Source organism: Rhinopithecus bieti, unplaced genomic scaffold, assembly GCF_001698545.2.
Source record: "Rhinopithecus bieti isolate Rb0 unplaced genomic scaffold, ASM169854v2 scaffold_3874, whole genome shotgun sequence".
Lineage (NCBI taxonomy): Eukaryota > Metazoa > Chordata > Mammalia > Primates > Cercopithecidae > Rhinopithecus > Rhinopithecus bieti.
Window position 1 is genome coordinate 1,391,329 of NW_016804362.1, and position 21,944 is coordinate 1,413,272.

Genomic DNA, 21,944 nt, shown 5'->3' on the forward strand with positions numbered 1-21,944 from the left:
GCGGCTGTACCCGAAACGTCACTTCCTGCGACACGCAGGAAACAAAGGCTCACAGTTCACGCGATAATAAGACCACTCGATACTCACTAGGATTTGTAGTCTTTCTTCTTTCTTCGGATTCACTCTTCCGGTCTACGGGTCAGACCCACTGCAGGATCTGGCCTGGTACAGCTGGGTGCATGCAGAAGTAGGTGGAGCTGCTCTTAGTTGCATCTTTGAGAGAGTTTTATTGTAAAACTCTTATAATTTATAGTAATCGGAGGGGAAAACACTTCCTTTTAATTGCTGTGAGGACCGCTGCCAAAGAAACGCAGTAGATCCGCTCTCTTTTGGGGGCGGGGAGAGAGAACGGGTTGTGTCCGCCATGTTGGTGAAGTCAAGCGAAGGCGACTAGAGCTCCAGAGGGCCAGTTCTGTGGGCTCTAGTCTGCCATATTAATAAAGAGAAAGGGAAGGTTGACCCTCCCTCGCCTCCGCCCCCACATACACACCCCTTCTTCCCACTCCGCTCTCACGACTAAGCTCTCACGATTAAGGCACGCCTGCCTCGATTGTCCAGCCTCTGCCAGAAGAAAGCTTAGCAGCCAGCGCCTCGGTAGAGACTTAAGGGCGCTGAATGAGTGGGAAAGGGAAATGCCGACCAATTGCGCCGCGGCGGGCTGTGCCACTACCTACAACAAGCACATTAACATCAGCTTCCACAGGTAACCTGGGCAGGGAGTGGGGGTGACGGAAACTGGAGTTCCTATTCTGGCTATCGCTTGTGTGGAAGGAACAGGAGGATTCTCCTAATTCTAATAACTTTCCCAGCTGGTAGCAGGGAAGCATGATACGTCCTTTGTTTTCTCAAATCCGTCCAATTTTCCCTGCTTTCGGGGAAGCTTTACTCATTTTCTAAAAGAAATCCAAGTACTGTTTGGTGATTACCCCTTAGTAAAAAAGTAACAGGAGGATATCGTAATTTTCTACTCTTTTATTCCTCTGTTAGACCGGGTCTTGACATGAATGACGCCGTAAGGGAGAAAGAGATCTTCCCATTCGATCAGCTATCACCGTAAAAGCCTGCTGTGTTCCCGTTAAAATTAGGAAATTCTCACTAGATGAATTGACTTGGGAGGCATTTAGATTTCTAATAGTCACATAGTAATTCTGCGAAGGAATTGAGTCATCTTTGATAGCCATGGAATTAAGCGATGTTAATTAAAGTGCAAAAGATAACCTTTCTGTTCTTACTAGAACAGAGTAATAAAAAGAACCTAGGTTTTCTTTTGTTTGCTGGAAGAAAAATCAAAATTATTTAGTTCTGTCAAACCAGAACTCTTGAAAGCACTTTGAACAATGCTTGGAAAATAACAGGTACTCTGTAAATGTTTACCTTCTCTGCAAGTGCCTGCCACGTGCCTGAAGAAAAGACACATTAAAAAGTTAAGTGACACCGGTCCTGATTTGATATATTTTATATACCTAACAACGTATGTGATGTTAGTATGTAGAAATTATATCCTTGACCTTTTTCCCTACCTCACTATTACAAACTGTACTTTTATTAAAATCTGCCACTTAAAAAAAATCTTGTGATGTTTCTGTTTTTAAATTAGTTGATGCATGTATAGTGCTTTGTTCATTCATCCATCAAGTATGTACGGAGTTCCTAATTACCTGACATTGTGCTAAGGATCCAGAAAGGTCTAATCCTCCTGGAGTTTAGAATTTAGTGGTGGAGAAAGACATAAATCATTATAATTAAGTGCCACAGAAGAAACATTCAGAGACCTGACTTAGTCTTGGAAAGTCAAAAAACACTTCTCAAAGGATGTGATATTTCAAATGAGACCAAAGGATGACAGATTTGGTCCTGCATGCTACTTAAGTATTTTCTGTTTTATTCTAAGAGTACTTAAGAAGCCATGGAGGGTTTAAAAAATGAATGGCACGATTAGATTTGCATATTAAAAAGTCCTCTGGTTGCAGTGTAGAGAATCGTAGTATTACTGAAAGTGCTGGTCAAGCATCATCGGGAATGAACTTGATGAGAAAGGAACTTATTACAGAATATTAATGTACCTATTTTTTCCTTCACAGGGAAATCTTGTTACAATGTCAACTAAACTAAATCCTGTACTCAGTTGCTGGCATTAGGGAAGGTGTGAGCTGACAGAGAAAAACTAGTTAGGAAGCTGTAGTAAATAAAACAAGGAAAAGTCCACCCAATTTTCTAGACTAGGGTGATATTAGAGTAGAATTGGAGAGGAGGGGACAGATTTGAGAAATGTTCTAGGAGAAACTACTGAATTTAGTAATTTGGATAGATGAGGGAGGGTAGTCCAGACACCAGTAACAATGTTTAACCCAGTGTGTTGGCTCACACCTGTAATCCCAGCACTTCGGGAGGTCAGGGTGGGCTGATCACTTGAGCCCAGGAGTTTGAGACCAGCCTAGAAAACATGGTGAAACTTCGTCTCTACAAAAAAATTAGCTGGCCGTGGTGACGCGTGCCTGTAGTCCCAGCTACTTGGGAGGCTGAGGTGGGAGGACTACCTGAACTGGGGAAGTTGAGGCTGCACTGAGCCAGGATTGTGCCACTGTACTCTAGCCTGGGCAATACAGTGAGACCCTGTATTGCCAGGGTCAAGAAAAAACAAAAAAAGATGGATGGTGGTACAATAACATGCATAAAATTTGCCTATGAATTGAATATTTTCATGTGTAACCTCAGAAATTTAGGTCTTAAAATAGTATTCGTTATAATAAAAATACATTCCTAATTCGTAAATACAAACCAGGTCCAATTGATTCACTCCTTTACTACTGGGACATTAGTAGACTTTTTTTTTTTTTTTTTTTTTTTTGAGACAGAGTCTCATTCTGTCACCCAGGCTGGAGTACAGTGGTGCGATCTTGGCTCACTGCAACCTCCACCTTCTGGGTTCCAGCCATTCTCCTGCCTCAGCCTCCCGAATCGCTGGGACTACAGGTGCATGCCCACATGCCTGGCTAATTTTTATATTTTTTAGAAGAGACTGGGCTTCACTATATTGGCCAGGCTGGTCTCGAACTCCTGACCTCGTGATCCGCCTGCCTCGGCCTCCCAAAGTGCTGGGATTACAGGCATAAGCCACTGTGCCTGGCCATTAGTAGACTTCTGTATCTCCATGTGCAAGTTATTTTGCCTAAACTTACTGTCTCTATCTTTTTTACCTCTTAGCCAACTCTAGTCTTAAGTCTCCCCAGTAATCTGAAATTGCTCTTGCTAACATGACCTTTATGTCTCTCTACATTCATTTTTCATGGTGTGTGATCATTTCCTCCTTGAAATACTCTCTACTTTTAATTGACACTAATTTTATGGTTATCTTCTTACTTTTTTGGCCTGTCTTCAATCTCCTTTGCTACTCTTCTCTCTACTCCTTAACCCAGGTCTTCACACTCATATCAAAATAATTTCAGCTGTTCTGTGGTCTCAGCATCTACCTGTTGATGCCTCCCAAATCAGTATCTCCAGTCCATCTCTGTCTAATGAGTTCTAGACCTATAGGCAAGTGTCTACTCAGTATTTCTCTGGTCTTTTAGTTACCCAGATTTGTTATCTATATTGACAAACTGCCCTTCCCCAAACATACCCCCACTTTCTGTACTCTGTTTCTCAGTAAATGAAGACACTACCCATCTGGAAACTTGGAAGTCTTTCTCCCTTGACTTCTCACCATTACACCTTGATTAGATTATTACAGTAGGCTTTTAACTGGCTCACTGTTTCCATCCATGCACTCCTAGCCACTCTTCTATAATCAATAGTATGTTGCTAAATATTTAATAAATGGTTCTCTAGGGAGGAGAAAAAGCCCTGATTTGTAGTGTTTCCCCACCTTCTATGATGTAAATACTACTACCAAGTCTAGTTTCAAGCTATCAATATAACATCACTGATTATGGAGTTGGGAAGAGATGTGCAGTCTCACACTATTCTATAGTATTTCCACCATACAGATACAACAGACAACCTTAAGAGTAAAGATAACAGTAAAATCACTAGGAAATTTGGGGATTTGGGTATTCATTACCTTTTCATTTTAATTTATTTAATTGCAACTTTAATTTTAATAACGGCTGTGTTTAACAACTGGCTCACAGATTTTCTGTTAACAATCAGCTCTCACAATTCAGCCTTTTAATGGCTTACCATTGCCATTTTGGATAAGGTGGACAAGGTTCAAAATTACTCTTTGACTTAGAAGGTCCTCCAGCATTATTTCATAACACTATTCTCTGTCCCCAAGATATTCTTAACACTACTGACCCACCCTAACTTTCCTAGCTGATTCCTATAATTTTTAAGGCCTCCTGACTAGACTAGCTCTTCCTGTTTTATGATTCCATACAACCTTGTACTTACCCTTTTATAAGACTCATGGACACTTGTAGTTACTTTTATTATAATAATAAATAGCATTTATTTAGTATTTAGCAGGTACTGTGCACTGGGCTAAGCATTTACTGACATTTTTTCATTTAATCCTTATGACCACACTAGGTGCCATTCTTATCACCACTTTATATATGATAAAAAGGAGACCTAAAAAGGTTAACTTGCCTAAAGTCACCCAGATATTATGCAGAGGAGCCAGGATTGGTGCCCTGGTTTGAGTCCAGAGACAGTGACCACTGTTCTATTGCATCCAACTAGTTGATTCCCTACCTTCCCCATTACAGTATATACTCATGAAAGAGAAGTACTATGTCTATTTTGTTTACTACTGTGTCTTCAGTGCCTAGGACAGTGCTTGGAATGTATGAGGCATTCAACTGATTATTGAAGATGCACACAACATAGCACTGTTTAAACTACTGAGTGACTTTTCAAAACATCAAATATTTGTAAGAGCCTGGTTCTATTACTGTATAGATAAGAATATATCCTTCTCTTACCATAATATTAATTTCGTCATATTTATGTGATGATTTATTATTAAATTAAGGTGAACTTAAATTTAGCTTATGGCTATATCTCCCACTCTTTGAATGTGCTGAGAAAAGTCCAAACAACACATCCAAAACATGATCAAGGTTAGTGCTGTACAAAAACATTACACCAAAATTAAATATAAAATCATTGATTATTCATATTCTGTTTCAGCACAGAAAAATCTAAAGACTAGTAGTGCCAAATTAACCCCATTAGTTCATTGATTCATTGATTCAGAAAAGTTCATTGAGTGCTTAACAGGTACAATGCTAGATACTATGCTAAACTCAGGGACAAAGCAGTGAAAAACATAGCTCCTACCCTAGAGAAACTTACAGTCCAGTGGGAAAGATAGAAAAGTAACCAAAAAACTGTGGTATCAATGCTATAGCAACATCTAACCCAGTCCTCTGATCATGGAAAACTTCCTTAATAAGATAGGATTCCTTAACAGTCTTAAGTAGAATTTGGTCAAGTTAAGGTTAGATTCAAGGCATTGATTTCCTAATTAAGGAGCTAGTTTTTAAAAGAGCTTTAAAAGAAAGAGAATTAAGGACCTGAATAATATCTGAAAGACAGTCTTAGAGTGGAAGAGTCTTACACAAATAATACAATGATAGTACTTATTTATTGAGTCTTTATCGAGGCCCTGACAAGAAGAAATATGTTTAAAGCCTGATTTTTAGCTTAGTCTTTAGGAAATATTTCCAAACTGTCAAATACTGGGACAGAGATCTTTGAAATGAGACTAGATTGTTGTTAAGAGGTGAGGCTAGGCAGAGTAAGTAAGTTATCAGAAAATTATTCAGCCAGGCGCGGTGGCTCATGCCTGTAATCCTAGCACTTTGGGAGGCCAAGGCAGGTGGATCACCCGAGGTCAAGAGTTCGAGACCAGCCTAGCCAACATGGGAAACACCGTCTCTACTAAAAATACAAAAAAAAAAAAAAAAATTAGCCAGGTGTGGCGGGCGCCTGTAATCCTAACTACTCAGGAGGCTGAGGCAGGAGAATTGCTTGAACCTGGGACGCAGAGGTTGCAGTGAGCTGAGATCCTGCCACTGCCCTCCAGCCTTGGCAACAAGAGTGAAACTCCGTCTCAAAAAAAAAAAAAAAAATCTCTCTTTTCTTGTAAAATAGAAAAAAATGCATATGTGAATTGTGGAGTGATATACAGATGTTAGTATCTTCAGATCAGGGTGCCTATAGGGTTGAGGGGGATGGAGACAGAAGATGGGAGAGTGTTGACTGTAAATCCAGACATTCATTTCTTTGTGCCCCTCATTGCTGGTAATGTTAGCAAACCTAGTATATGCTATATACCCAAAGCTGTTACCTAATGAGGCTGCATTTGGGGGCTTCTGAACCACATGATCTTCTAACTTGGATTTTGTGGTTCTTTTTAAGCACCAGTCATTTAATAATTAATATCTAAAGGATAATGTAGTCAAACCAAAGAGTTTTACACAAGCTTACTACATGCGACTGTTGATTCTTATATTTCCAAGTTACTGGTATAATTTTTAGAGACAGCCCCTTATATTTGTCTCTTCCTTAACAGGGACACACTGGATGCATATCAGTATATAGTTGACCCTTGAACAATACAGGGTTTAGGGGTGCAGAAGCTCCCTCACCACACAGTCGAAAATCAGAGTATGACTTTTGATTCCCCCCAAATTGAACTAATAGCCTTAAACAATAACACAAACAATCAACACATTTTTTATGTTACATGTGTTCTATACAGTATTCTTACAATAAAGTAAGCCAGAGAAAAGAAAATGTTATTAAGAAAATCCTGCCAGGCATGGTGACTCACCCCTGTAATCCCAACACTTTGGGAGCCCGAGGCAGGTGGGTCACCTGAGGTCAGGAGTTCGAGACCAGCCTGGCCAACATGGTGAAACCCTGTCTCTATTAAAAATACAAAAATTAGGCGGGCGTGGTGGCAGGTGACTGTAATCCCAGCTACTTAGAAGGCTGAGGCAGAAGAATCACTTGAACCTGGGAGGTGGAGGTTGCAGTGAGCCGAGATGGCACCATTGCAGTCCAGCCTGGGCAACAAGAGCAAAACTCTGTCTCAAAAAAAAAAAAAAAAAAAAAAAAAAAAAAAAATCTTAAGAGAAAATATATTTACTATTGATTACGTGGAAGTGGATCACTATAAAGGTCTTCATCCTTGTCGTCTTCACATTGAGTAGGCTGAGGAGGAGAAGGAAGAGGGGGGTTGGTTTTGCTGCCTCAGGCATGGCAAAAGTGAAAGAGGTGGAAGGGGAGGCAGGAAAGGCAGGCACATTCGCTCTAACTTTATGGAAATACATCATAATTTCTGTCTTGCTCTTTTCATTTCTCTAAAATGGTTTTATATCGTACCAATCCTTCTTCCCTGTTTGCTTTAGTTTCAGTGACCCTATTATAGAAGGGTCCATGTCATAAAAGAAATCAAAAGCAGTCTTAAATAATCAGAACCCTTCTGCCAGATTTTCTAATGTCAATTTTTCTGGCATTGCTTCTTCTTCAACTTCTTCCTCATCATCTGGCAGTGGTTCAGAAGCACTCAGCTCCATCAAGCAGTCTTCTGTTAATTCCTCTGGTGTGGTGTCTTAAATCAGTTCTTGAATTTCTTTAAGATCCATTTCTTGAAACCTGTCATTGTCCACCTTTTTTGCCATATCAACAATCTTTCATGATTTCCCTTATCAGCTCTGTCATAAAGACTGTGAGGTCACGCACAAATACACAGTTTTCTTTCACAGGAATTTATTGTTTTGGGCTTGGTGTCTTTCACCACTTTTTCTGTAACCATTTTCAATGGTGCAGTCCTTGTATACTTTTATGATGTTTTCTATCTTTGTTGGGGTTTTTTTCCATCACGTTGGCAATCCTTTCCATAGAGTACCATGTGTAATGTTAAAACTTGTGACCCTCTGATCTAGAAGTTGAATTAAAGACATTGAATTTGAGGGCAAATAGACCACTTTGACACTTTCTGTGTTGGACTCACGGATCTTGGTGGCCAGGGGCATTGTCCAAAATGGAAAGAACTTTAAAAGGCCATACCTTACTGACAACGTGCTTCCTAAATTTAATGGAACCAATCCAGAGAAAGGGTTCTCAGTGTCTGGGCCTCTCATTTTACAACAAAAAGACTGGCAGCTGGTGTTTATCTTTCCTTTTCAAGGCTCAGGGTTTAGCAGGTTTGTAGATAAGGGCAGAATTGATATAAACCCAACTGCATTTGTACAAAACAGTGTTAGCCTATGCCTTCTTGCCTTAAGTCCTGATGTTTGCATCTCTTCCTTACTAATAAATATCCTTTGTGGCATTTTTTTTCAAGAAAGGGCATTTTGTCTGCATCAAAACCTGTTCAGACAGATAGCCTTTCTCTTGAATGAACTTAATGGCATCGGGGAACATCTGCAGCCTCTTGGTCAGCAGAAGCTGTCTCTCTCTTATCTTGACATTTTTTAAGCCAAACCTCTTTCTAAAATTATCAAACATCCTCTGATGGCTTTAAATTTGCAGCTTCAGATCATTCACCTTCCTTTTGTTTTATCATATGACAACCTCACTTTTTCTCCAGAGTTCTATATAAACTCTAATATGATTTTTCTAAAAAATTTTCTTTCTAAAAAAAAACTACCTGTAGCCCTGGAATATAGGTATGACTTTCTTACAGCAATTGTGCACTCACATAAAAGCTGCATTTCCAATACAGAATAGAAAGATATTTCACAAAAAGTGCAAGATCTTTGTACCTGCTGGCATAGCTGTAGCAACAGCTTGACGATTTTTTTTTTTTTTAAACAATGGTCCTGGATTTATTTATTTTGAAATGGCAGGCAACCACAGCTGCAGACCTAAATCTGTGGGGGATATATATATCTCTCTCAAGCAATTCAACTTTTTCTTGTATTGTCATGACTCTGCTTCTTAGAGCACATCCATCATCACTAATGGCACTTCATATGGGTATCATGGTATTAGTTAAGGTTTATGATATTGCACTAAATACAATGAAAAATATGCAAGAACTGCGAGAAATCACTTTCTGCCATGATACACAACTTACTGGAGAGACAAATTGCTCAGACAGAGAGAATTAGCATCACATGGCACGTTAAGTGGGTACTCACAGCACTTATTGAGCTCACCACAATAGAAGATGGCTATGAAATTATTACAGTAGCACAGTATGTACTACAGTTGGTTTTATGCAGTTATCATTATACTGCATCTTTGCATTTGTTTACATTCTTCTGGACTGAATGATGCCATGTATGGTCTCTGTAAAATTTGATAATTTTAACTTTTTAAAATCTATATATTTCACGGTAGTAAATGACAAAATAGACTAGTATGTGTACATTTTATGGTAGTAAATGATAAAATAGACTGGCATCTACATATATTTTATATATTAATGACATACCTTTGTCTTAATTTTTTCAATGTTTCCAGGCTACATGGTTTGTCTGCAAGTTTTTTCCAATTGTTTCAAATTCCAATGTATTTATTGAAAAAATGCACATATAATTGGACTTGTGTAGTTCAAACCCATGTTGTTAAAGCGTCAACTGTATTTTATACTTGAAATATGAAAGGAAAAACATTGCTACAAAGTATTTTACGTTTTGTAAGTTTGCTTTCTGCTGCACTACATAATTAAAGAGTTGACTTTTAAAATATTTGCTGTTTACATACAGAATATTATTATTCTGTATTTGTATTAATTTAGCAAATTTTGTTGAATCCCTGCTGTTTGCAAAGCATTGTGCTAAGTGTCAAAGATAAATACAGAATATATACCAAGATATAATGATCCCTGTCCTCAAGAAGTTTATAATCTTTATGTCATTGGAAATTAAAATGGAAAAATTACAAAATAATGTGGTAAGTGTCATAATGATGGGACATAGAGGAAGGAGTACCAGCATCTGCCTAGGCTTTCCTTGACAAAATTTAATATTTAGATATCTGACTTTTCTTGACTACATATATCAGCAGTAGATTAAAGCATGGTGAAATTACTCCTGCTTATAATGGTTCTACTTAAACTTGATCTAAATCAGTTTAGTCATGTTTTATTTTACTGCCCAGATTAAGGGCTAATTGGGAAGAAGTGTCTCTTTTTAAAAGCCGTGAAATATAAAACGACTCAAGTCAGTTTCTGACTAAGTTTTTCAAACTTATAAAACATTACCATGAATTGGTTTCTGTTTCAGTGTCTGGATATTGTGAGTTTAACATTTTCTATGTAAATGGGACACACTTTTAATCATCTTCGAAATTTCTTTTAATCATTTAGGTGCAACCAGAATTATGATAGTTGGAACTTGAGTTGCATATTTTTTTTGTTTAAGGTTTCCTTTGGATCCTAAAAGAAGAAAAGAATGGGTTCGCCTGGTTAGGCGCAAAAATTTTGTGCCAGGAAAACACACATTTCTTTGTTCAAAGCACTTTGAAGCCTCCTGTTTTGACCTAACAGGACAAACTCGAAGACTTAAAATGGATGCTGTTCCAACCATTTTTGATTTTTGTACCCATATAAAGTCTATGGTAGGTAATGTTACTCTCTTGTTTTTAAAACCATTTTTAGAACCCATTCCTTTTTGTTTATGCAGTTATTAACTGAAATTCATTTATAGTGATATGCCTCAAAAAAGTTGCAGACCTTCCTCTTGTACAGTAAAGGTACAGGCTAGAATCAGAGTTTGGGTTTCCTGACTCCAATATTCTTTCCCCAATCCAAATTGTTTTACTATATTGGAATTTTACATTATTACCAATTATTATTAATAATTGCACCACTGGTAAAACTGAAAAATCATATGAGTAATGAAACTTCCAGCATCACTGTGTTCTGATTTTAAAATGACATACAAATAACATGTGTAAAGTACTTTAAGAGCAGCACAGCCAGAGTTACACCAAAGAATGTAAGTTCAGAGGGAGGCAGACATAACAGAAATCTTCAGAGAGCTTGGGCATTTAGAGTGGGCTTTTGAAGCCTTGGGAGTTTAAAATAGAGGAAAGGGATCTTGGCTTTGCACAGAATAATTACAGTTGCATGATGAGATCAAAAACCAGTGGGCTGAGGGGTGAGTAGGAAATGTTAGCAAGTGATATTTGAAAGGAAAGAATGAAGAAAAAATGAAGCAAAAAAAGTAAAATTAAAAAATGAAAGAATTAACATATAAGATGAATGAATTAAAACAATGTTTTATCTAGTTAGGGAAGATCTGACCAGAGAGGAAAACCTAGCTAGGAAAGACAGGGTCACCAAGGGTAAGAAAGGGTAAAATGAACACAAATAGTTTAGCTTTGAAAGGCAGGACAAACATGTTTTCCTCTGAGAGAGGAAAAACTACTGTTTTTCTTGTTTGTAACAGTTACACTTTTAAATGTATATGAGTTATTATCTGAATGGGAGACCAGGTTGTGGTAAGCTAATTACCACTGATGTTAGAAAAGCTCCAGGAGGGCAAGAACTTAGTCTTTTTCATGTGTGAATCCTCAGCACCTCAAACAGTGTCTGGGACATAGTATATACTCAAATACTGAATTTGAAATGTACCTTATTTTTGACATTTTGATTATTTATTTAATAAATACAAGTAAACTTTCCATTATGCCAGAATCTAAGCTCAGTGCTAGAGATACAAAGATCAAAAAAGAGTCCCTGTCAATTCCCTAGGCAGAGGGACTAACTGAGGTTTCATGAGGATAGGAACCATATTGTCTTATTTGTTCAGTGTTGTGTCCCCAGGAATTCATAGTATGTGTTTCAAAAAATGTTTATGAATAAAAGACACAGACTTATGAGGATATGATATAATCTGGAAACTCTCAGTGGCTTAGTATTGCTGGAGTATAAATCAAGATGGTAAATTGCAGAATGGGGTGAGATCCTAAATTGTATAGTATGCCACGTAAAGATTTTTTTTTCCTTTAGATAATAGGTAGGCAAAGAATAATTTGGCCAGAATAGAAATGTCAAATATTCTAGAAAAATTATTCTCATGGCAGAATGTGGATTAATGAGGATCAAAATGAAGTGCAGAGATCAATAAAGAATAATACAGTCAGAACAGATATGATAGAGGCCCAGTGTAAGTAGTGACATCGAGAATGACAGTGTTCAGCCTTACTGTGGAACAGAGAAAGGAAAAAAAAGAATGACAGAGAGGAGAGGATTCATGGTAGGAATATTTAGTGGGTAGAATTAACAGGACTTGATGACCATTTGAATGAAAGAAATAAAAGCAAAAAAAACTCCTGATTTTGGCAAATATTCCTAGCCAGATTTTAAATCCTTGAAGATGTAACCATCAAAAATTAATAGGTAAATATATTTAGAAACTTGATACTTAAGAATATATTTCTCCAGATCCTTCAGTTTTCATTAAGTAGGACCCTGGTTCTAAAATATTCATCAGATTGAGAAAATGGTATTTAATTAAAAGGGGATCAAATTAATATCATAAATAACATCTACATATATTCTAAATTGACCTTAGTAAATTGGAAAGGATCTTTAAAGTCTCTATAGAATCATAGTCAATAATTTGGAAAAAACCTTGGACGTCCATTGTCTATTTCCAAATCAATGTTTGAATCTCTCTGGATATGGGACAAAAAGAAGTAGGTGACTAGAGTTTATTCAGCCAGTTAAAAAACTTAATCTTGGATTACATGAGATGGCTGCTGCTGTTTCCTATTAAGGTTTTGATATTGACTTTTAAAAGAACAGTTTAAATACTCTGTTATCCAAAACTGGACACTATTTGCTTATTTGTGATATTTCATAATTTATGTTCAACCCTCTAATTTTATTCGGCTCAGAAACTCAAGTCAAGGAATCTTCTGAAGAAAAACAACAGTTGTTCCCCAGCTGGACCATCTAATTTAAAATCAAACATTAGTAGTCAGCAAGTACTACTTGAACACAGCTATGCCTTTAGGAATCCTATGGAGGCAAAAAAGAGGATCATTAAACTGGAAAAAGAAATAGCAAGCTTAAGAAGAAAAATGAAAACTTGCCTACAAAAGGAACGCAGAGCAACTCGAAGATGGATCAAAGCCACTTGTTTGGTAAAGAATTTAGAGGCGAATAGTGTATTACCTAAAGGTACATCAGAACACATTTTACCAACTGCCTTAAGCACTCTTCCTTTGGAAGATTTTAAGATCCTTGAACAAGATCAACAAGATAAAACACTGCCGAGTCTAGATCTAAAACAGACCAAGAGTACCTTCATTTCAGTTTAGCTTGCACAGAGCTTGATGCCTATCCTTCATTCTTTTCAGAAGTAAATATAATTATGGCACTTAACGCCAAAATGCATTATTTAATAAAGTTTTACTTGAAGTAACATTACTGTATAATTTGTGAAGACTTGATTACAAGAGAATAAAAAAATTTGTATGAAGTTTTTATTTGAAAATGAATGGAAGTGCCTTACGTTAGAATTATGGACTTAAAATTTTTGCCAATAAATTGTATGTTTGAAAGGTGTTTTTTGTTTCTGTCTTTTAAACTACTATTAAAAGAACAGCTTATGATAAGTAATATGTTTAACTTATATTAGAAAAGAATTTTTTCCTGTACCAAAGTTGGCATATTACACTCTAAATAAGATGCTAAATAAGAGTTAACCAACATTTACATGACCTTAAAACTGCTGGGTTTTGTATTAAATTATAATTGGCACTGTGATTTGAAAATTTATAGAAAAAAAAAGGTACAGGGCAAGTTTTTAAATTAAAACTTTCTGTATTTTGTTTTACCAGTAAAAGTGAGCTTGTCATGGCCTCTATCGTAAGAATATTAGATTTTAAAATAGGTTGTAAAATATTTTGAAAATATTTGAATGTGAAGTACCATTGAGTCATCCAAACTAGGTAAGGCCTCAAGTACTTTAAACTAGTAAAATCTAGTAGCTGATAATATTCACCTAAGAAAATGTTGTAAAATAATTCAGAGTTCAGGACCTAGCTAAGTAAATGTATACTACTCTTTTTCTCATATTAAAGACCTTACATTTCCAACTTCAAAATTGGTGCTTACGTATTTGTTGATAACCAAAACTCCTAAGGTTTTCTGTTTTCTTTTTAACTACTTTCTAAATGCATGCTATACCTCAGAAATAGTATATCAATATAGTGGGATTTTTTTTTCCTCTTCATAAACCCACAGTAAAATTTAATCACAGGAAACTACTTATATCTTCACAATTTGTATTAATAACTTAAAATGGCATCAGTTTATCTTAGACATCAGCTTGCTTTTTATCTCCTTTTTTAGTGAGTGAAATAGAGCAACCAGCATGCCTGTGTTCCCAGCTACTTGGGAGGGTAAGGTGGGAAGATCACTTGAACCTAGGAGGTTGAGGCTATGGTGAGCTGTGATTGCACCACTGCACTCCAGCCTGGACAATGGAGTGAGACCCCTGTCTCTAAAACAACAACAGCAAATACAAATAAAGCAACCATAGTGCATAAGGGAAATTAAATGTTCCCTATAGAAATATGCGTATATCTGTGATAATGGTATGCAAATGCTAATTATTTTACAAAATAAAAGTATCAGAACTATTCTTATCATTGGCACTTGAACAATTAAAGGGTTTGCTTTATTTCACTAATGTTTAATAGGAACCCTTTGCTTCAAACAGCTTTGTTGAAATCATGTAAAAATGTGTTAATATATAATCAAGTTATTTAACTCAACCTATTCAAACTTGTGATACTAACATACGAAGGTAGCATAATTCATAATTATGTCATAAAAAGTCATAAATTGCTGTAAAACTTTCCTATAAAGTAATAGCTACTTTATGATTAAAAAAAAAATTCCCACTTTTTGCCAACTATTTAGGATTGCATTTGCTTGGATCCTAGTAAGAATTCTTTTACAGTTTTAGCACTCTCTTTACTAAGGAATGCCTCCCAAGGAAATGCAAAGGTAGGAAAAGTCTCTTAGAATGCCCATGAGGTATTTAAAACAGATATTTATGAAAATCTTTTTGTGGATGTTATAAATCTTGCTAGTTATTTTATCTTTATCTTAAGTATTAGATGTAGTTCCTTGGAATTGTCATTACATATTTATTTTTTTCTAGTATGGTTTCAAATAACTTTTCACCAGCATATAATCATCATCAAACATTTACTGACCACATCTACCTTATAACTCAAAATAAGTTGGACAAATAATCATTTGAATAAAAACTATTTTTTCCAAGTATAACCACTCTCATGTGGTTCACCCTTCACCCCAGATACAAAACACTTATGTAGCCCAGTTCCCATCTACAATAATACCTTGAAATCTTAATAAATTTTAAAAATCATAAAAATAAAATATTGCAAAATACAACAACTTTTTGACAAGGTTACTTCATCTTCATTCATTATTACTTGACAGTATTAAATAAACTACTACTCAATAATTTTAGAGTGAACTTTTCTGTGTTTTCTCTGTCATTTTCGTTTTACTGTCTTGACAACATGCTCCAAACTCTTTGCATCAAATTGTTTTATTAGTATACATTTGTCTACCTTTGAACTAGCTTTATTCACAGAGAAAAACCTAAAAGGAGTCTATTAAAATCCTGTTTCAGTTCGATAGGTTTCTTTTTATCACCCTGACCATAAAACTAACTGAAATTATAATAGCTTTTTTTCCTCTGCTGGTCACAACACAGATCTTCTGTTTATTTGTCCTCTGTCTGTTGAGCACCAGCCTCTACAAAGAACCAGCCAAAGGCTAGGTACTTGATATACAAAGGAATATGACATTATTTTCTACCCTCAAGTTGCTCTATCTCCTGAGAGAAACAAGTAATATTTATAACACAATATGATAAATGCTACAAAATAAATAGCTATAAGGTCCCTTTGGTAAATGCTGTTGAATTGGAATTCAGTAAGAACTATAAACTGTAGACCTTTTTATAATCAAATGCTTTTGTTTTGAAACAAAACAGATTCCTCCTTGTATTGACTTAGCAAAGGAGGTACAAGGACATTGGCATTTGACCTGAATTACGGTGTTTTATTGAAGGAGCAATAAGACAACATGTTTACCCTTTAAAATGAACACTGAACAAATGTGTTGTTAATGGTATCTTTGTTAAAAGGAAAACATAGCTATAAATAAAATAGTACATCAAAATCCAGTACTGGAGTTCATTTGAAATTTGGTATTTTGTGTAAAATAACAAACCTATGAACACAGATTTTTAAAATAACTCAGAATCTTATAAAGCACTTTGGTATTTATTTGTTCTCTTTTTCCTTACATTCTGTGTGGTAGGTGGTATTACCTCTGATTTACACATGAAGACATCTTTGTTAATTCAATTTATTTATTCATTTGGGCATTTACTATGTGCCAACTTGCACAAGGAATAGAAATGTCTGTGATCTAGATAGTTCTAGATTGAACATAGATCTTCTGCCAACAAATCCTCTCTGCTGTTCACATTACCCTTTGTTTAACATGTGAAGCAGGTTACTAAAATAGGACAAATCATGTGTCTTAAAATATGAAAATAGTAAAGTCTTTGAGGTCACTTGATCTTTTCTATAAAGTAGACTTTATAATACTGTGTTTTATCTCATTTCTCAATGTTAGAATACGGGTAGATTTTAATTTTGCTATAATACAGGAAATGGTTCATCTTTGTACCAAAATATTGGATTCTTCTGATATTTAGACAGTTGGAAACTTTCTAAAATTGAGGATTTTGTAATGTATACTAAAGAATTGCATATTCACAAAATGTATTCTGAGTATGGTGATATTAAACATTTTTCCCCAAGGAAATTACTGTCATGCCTGTTATTTCTAAGAAATGTACATAAATATTTCTGTGAAAGTTCTTTTACACTGACCCCCTAAAAGATTTCTGTGAAGTCCTTCTCCCTAAACTGAAGCAAATGGTAAAACAAATAAAGATAATGTAAAGCCTTGAAGAGAAATTATTTTCATTTTTGTTGCTCAAGTTGTATCTAAATGTACATTATAGTTTATTTGCACTGTTTTAGATACTGGTTAGGCAATCTAGACGAGATATACAAAGGGCTATAAAAATGGTAAGAGTCTATCTCTATCCTGACCATAATTTGAGGCTCACACAAAAATGTATTTGCAGGCTAAGTACAGGGGTTCATGCCTGTAATCCCAGCATGTTGTGGGGCTAAGGTGGGTGGATCACTTAAGGCCAGGAGTTTAAGACCAGCCTGGGCAACTTAGTGAGACACCCGTCTCTACAAAAATAATGAAATAAAAATTAGCCAGGCATGGAGGCATGTGACGTAGTCCCCTAGCTACTCAGGAGGCTGAGGCAGGAGGACTGCTTGAGCCCAGGAGTTCAAGGCTGCAGTGAACTATGATTGCACCACTGCACTTCAGCCTGGGCAACAGAGTGCAACCCTGTCTCTTAAAAAAAAAAACAAAAAACAAAAAAAGACATCAAAGCACAATTTTACTAACAAAAGGGAAAGAAGATTGTGATATTTTATTAATTTTTTTCTGATTAAAACATTGTTTCGGGCCGGGCGCAGTGGCTCACACCCGTAATCCCAGCACTTTGGGAGGCCGAGGTGGGCGGATCACAAAGTCAGGAGTTCCAGGCCAGCCTGGCCAACATAGTGAAACTCCGTCTCTGCTAAAAAATACAAAAAATAAGCCAGGCATGGTGGCGGGTGCCTGTAATCCCAGCTACTCAGGAGGCTGAGGCAGGAGAATCGCTTGAACCCGGGAGGCGGAGGTTGCAATGAGCCGAGATTGTGCCATTGTACTCCAGCTCCGGCAATAGTGTGAGACTGTCTTAAAAAAAAAAAAAAAAAAAAGAAAAGTTTGAAATACTGTAATTCAAAAAATGTATCTTTTTTACTTTTCTTTTTTCTGTTTCTTTTTTTTTTTTTTTTTTTTTTTTTTTTTTTTTTTTTTTGAGATTTTTCGCTCGCTTGTTGGTCAGGCTGGAGTGCAATGGACAATCTCATCTCAACAGAACCTCCACCCCTCCCCGAGTTCAGACTGGATTCTCCATGCCTGCAGCCGTCTCTGAGTAGCTGGGATCGACAGGCAGCGCACCACCGCATGCCCAGCTATTTTGTATTGTTCTAGTAGAGACCATGTTTTTCCCATGTTAGGTCAGGCTGGTCTAGAACTCCCAACCTCAGGTGATCCGCCCGACCCTTGGTCCCAAATTGCTGGGATTACAGGTGTGAGCCACTGTACCTGGCCCAAAAATACTATCTTAAAACTCACTAAGAGACACTGATCAAACTAGGATGTGCCTGACAGACATAGTGTCTGTCCTCAAGGCTACTGGAAAACAGTATTCCATTTATTTATTCCTGCCCTCATTGCTCCCCACCCTCTCCCTAAGGCCCTGTTAGAATGAGCTCAATCTAATACAACAAATACATCTTCAAATTGCTCCCTAGTCTTTTAAAATCTATACTACAAACATTTAAAAAACAAAATATTTGGGTTTAATGTCAAGAAGGCACATATTGGTTGGATGCAGTGGCTCACACCTGTAATCCCAACACTTTGGGAGGCCAAGGCAGGAGGATCACTTATAGCCAGGAGTTTGGGACCAGCCTGGACAACACAGTGAGACCTCACCTCTATTTTTATATTAAAAAATTTTTAAAAGAGGTGTCTGTTTCTCAGATGAATTTTGGTTTAATAAATTATTTAGCAAACACTCCAAAATGTGTTATTTTTAACTCTTCTCCATTCTCTTGAACTTCCTATTTTCATGTTCTTCTTAACCACCAAACAAACCTTTACAAATTGACCTTCCTTTAGCTTAGTCATTGAGCAAACTCTTTGTCATCTTTCAATTCTTACCTTGGATGCTCCCCTCTCTTGTGTGACACCATCCCTAAACATACCAAAGGGACATAAGTGCTTTTCTCCTTGAGTCCTGTTTATATATGACTTGGATAAAATCATCATCTTATTATAATGTAATGGTCTACATGTCCATTTTCATCTGCTATGCTCCTTCAAGGCAGAGACTGTGGTATATGTGTGTTGGCACTCAAATCACTCAAATATTTGCACATTTCAGAAAATTGCAACCAATCCCTTTGGATTAGATTCAAAGGGATTGTAAATAAAATCTGATAATTTCACACAGTAAGTGCTTTTGCCATTAGGATAATTTTGTGATTGGTATTGAATATAAATGTCTATCACAGAAAATCCAAACTTTATATCAAAGAGCACTTAACCATAAATGGGTATTTATATTGTGAAATTTAAAGAGCAGCACAACAATGAACTTTCAGTTTATTCTATGATTGCTATAGTAAGTCTCAAACTGCATGTTTTCTACAGGAAAGAAATCTCGGGAAGACAATTAACTGTTGGAAGCATTTAAACAAATGTGTTTGTTTCTTAACTTCTTAGAGTCATTAATAATACACTTTAACTATCCCATGTAGAGACAATCTTTCTCAAATTTGATCACAGGTGTCTTTGAGTGGTAGGGATGCCTACTAATAAAGAATAACTACTATTAAGTTAAAGAATACAGTTTAGGAAATGCCTAACCAGAAATTTTCCATTGCCAGAAAATGGCTTCTAAAGTAAATAGAAAAACGATGACTTTGTTGAAATTTTTAAGATTGATAGTCTATAAAATTTATGACAACAGATTCTTTTAAAAGTATACAATAGCCCCTCTCCCCTTATCCTTGGAGATACATTCCAACACCCTCAGTGGATGCTTGAAACCCTGGATAATATCAAACCCTATATATACTATGTTTTTTCCGATTCCTATATACCTATGATAAGGTTTAATTTATAAATTAGGCACAGTAAGAGATTAGGAGGAATACCTAATAATAAAATAGAACAATTATAACAATATATTGTAATAAAACTAAAATTAGGGCACTGTGATACTGCAACAGTCCATCTGATAACTGAGATGGCTCCTAAGTGACTAACGAGAGAGTAATGTTTATTGCATGGATATGCTAGATAAACAGAGGATTCACGTCCCAGGTGGGATGGAGCTGGATGGCATGAGATTTCATCATGCTACTCTGACTGGCATGCAATTTAAAACTTATGAATATTGCCGGAATTTTCTTTTTAATATTTTCAGATTGCTACCAGTGGAAGGTGTCCAGGTTCTTGGCGTTTTGAACGAAGAATTGGACAAAACAAACAAAGCAAGGAAATATTGAAGCAACAAAACCAGAGATTTACTGAAAACAAAGTAAACTCCATATGGTGAGAACCACCTGAGCATAGGGGCTCAAGAGCCTCCTTACAGAATTTTCTAGGGTTTAAATACCCTCCAGAGGTTTCCCATTGGTTACTTGGTGTACACTCTATGTAAATGAAGTACTAGCCCGCAATCAGTGTGATTGGTTGTGAAAAACAACCAATTAGAGACTGAAGTGAAGTTACAAAGTTACACTCCTACCCAAACGTCTGATTGGTTGCAGAAAGCGACCAAGCAGAGATACTTTCAATTTTCTATCTGCCACGCAGAAAAAAAAAAGGGGGGGGGGGTTGCAGAGGGAGTAGCTTCGGGTCCTTTTATTACTTAGGTGTGGAAAGTTGGGGTTTTCCTTTTGGTTTAGCTCTAGGAAGTCAGCATGAATCAACCTTAGGTTCCCTCCCTCCAGACCCTATTCTCCTGCCTCAAGATCATGTTTAACCCTTGGTAACTCAAACTGCCTATTGCACGTAAGGAAGAACTACCGTATTTTAATTATAGTAACTCCTCTAAATTATTTTGGTCTTAAGCTAGAATAACTTTTATGGAGAAAACATCAATAATAGGTCACTAAAAAAAATACAAGGGAAAATACTCATTTGAAGCGTCAGTTCACTGACACTACTATTTAATATGCATTTTAGCCAGATCTACTAGTCATGAGAAAATCATCCTTGACATCCAGGAATTGACCTGACACAGCTACACCCCAGTGTTGAGAGATAGCTTGACATTCACAGCTAGGCTATGATTTTCCTATAGAACACCAACTAATCAGAGAGGGTCACTCTGTGACTATGGTGAAGCAAGGCCAAAAAACAAAACAAAACAAAACAAAACAAAAAAACAGACCAGTTTATAATTTTGTCTAAGCAGAGACAAAACAATGCCACTGTGCAAACCCCAAAACATTAGCTTTTATTATTAATAATTTTACCCAATAGTCTGGTAACATTGATATTGGCCAGTCAGCTTGGTAAGTAAGATAATCCAAACATTTACCTATGCAGAACAGACTAAGACAAAAGAAAGTAGGCACATAATAAATTTCAGCATAAAGACCATATGTATATTATCTAGTACAAGAAGCCCACTACTATTTAGTCCTACTTCACAGATTTGTTCTTAGTTAACTACTTAATTAGATGCCTTACCAAAGAAAATGACAAGCAGTCTTGGCATGTATTTTGAAATTTAAAATTATGTGAGCTTTTTTTAAAGTAACTACTCTTGGGGTTAAAACACAAGTGCACACTGTGTCTGAAATGAATTTGGCTCCTCTTCTTACACTGTCAGCAATTAACTGAAAAAATTGATAAATAATGTGTAATTATCAGTTAGTTACTGTTAACCCGAGCAAACAAGTTAATTTCACATAAAACAGGAAATCAGGCTGGGCGCGGTAGCTCAAACCCGTAATCCCAGCACTTCGAGAGGCCGAGGTGGGTGGATCCCCTGAGGTCAGGAGTTCGAGACCAGCCTGGCCAACATGGCGAAACTCCGTCTCTACCAAAATACAAAATTAGCCGGGGTTGGTGGTGGCGCCTGTAATTCTAGCTACTCCGGAGGCTAGAGTAGGAGAATCGCTTAGAACCTGGAGGCGGTGGTTGCAGTGAGCAGAGATCATGCCACTGCACTCCGGCCTCGGCAACAGAGAGAGACACTGTCTCAAAATAATAATAATAATAATAATAATAATAATAATAATAATAATAATGA

At 36.6% G+C, this 21,944-nt stretch overlaps 1 protein-coding gene across 1 annotated transcript; it reads left to right on the forward strand.

Annotated features, from left to right (window-relative positions):
- Positions 1 to 97: 97 nt before the first annotated feature.
- THAP2 (THAP domain containing 2) lies at positions 98 to 16,795 on the forward strand. The gene is made up of 4 exons (XM_017867510.1): positions 98 to 187; positions 536 to 703; positions 10,326 to 10,521; positions 12,808 to 16,795. The coding sequence occupies exons 1-4, from the start codon at positions 180 to 182 to the stop codon at positions 13,231 to 13,233; spliced, it is 798 nt and encodes a 265-aa protein (XP_017722999.1). The 5' UTR covers positions 98 to 179; the 3' UTR covers positions 13,234 to 16,795.
- Positions 16,796 to 21,944: the final 5,149 nt, after the last annotated feature.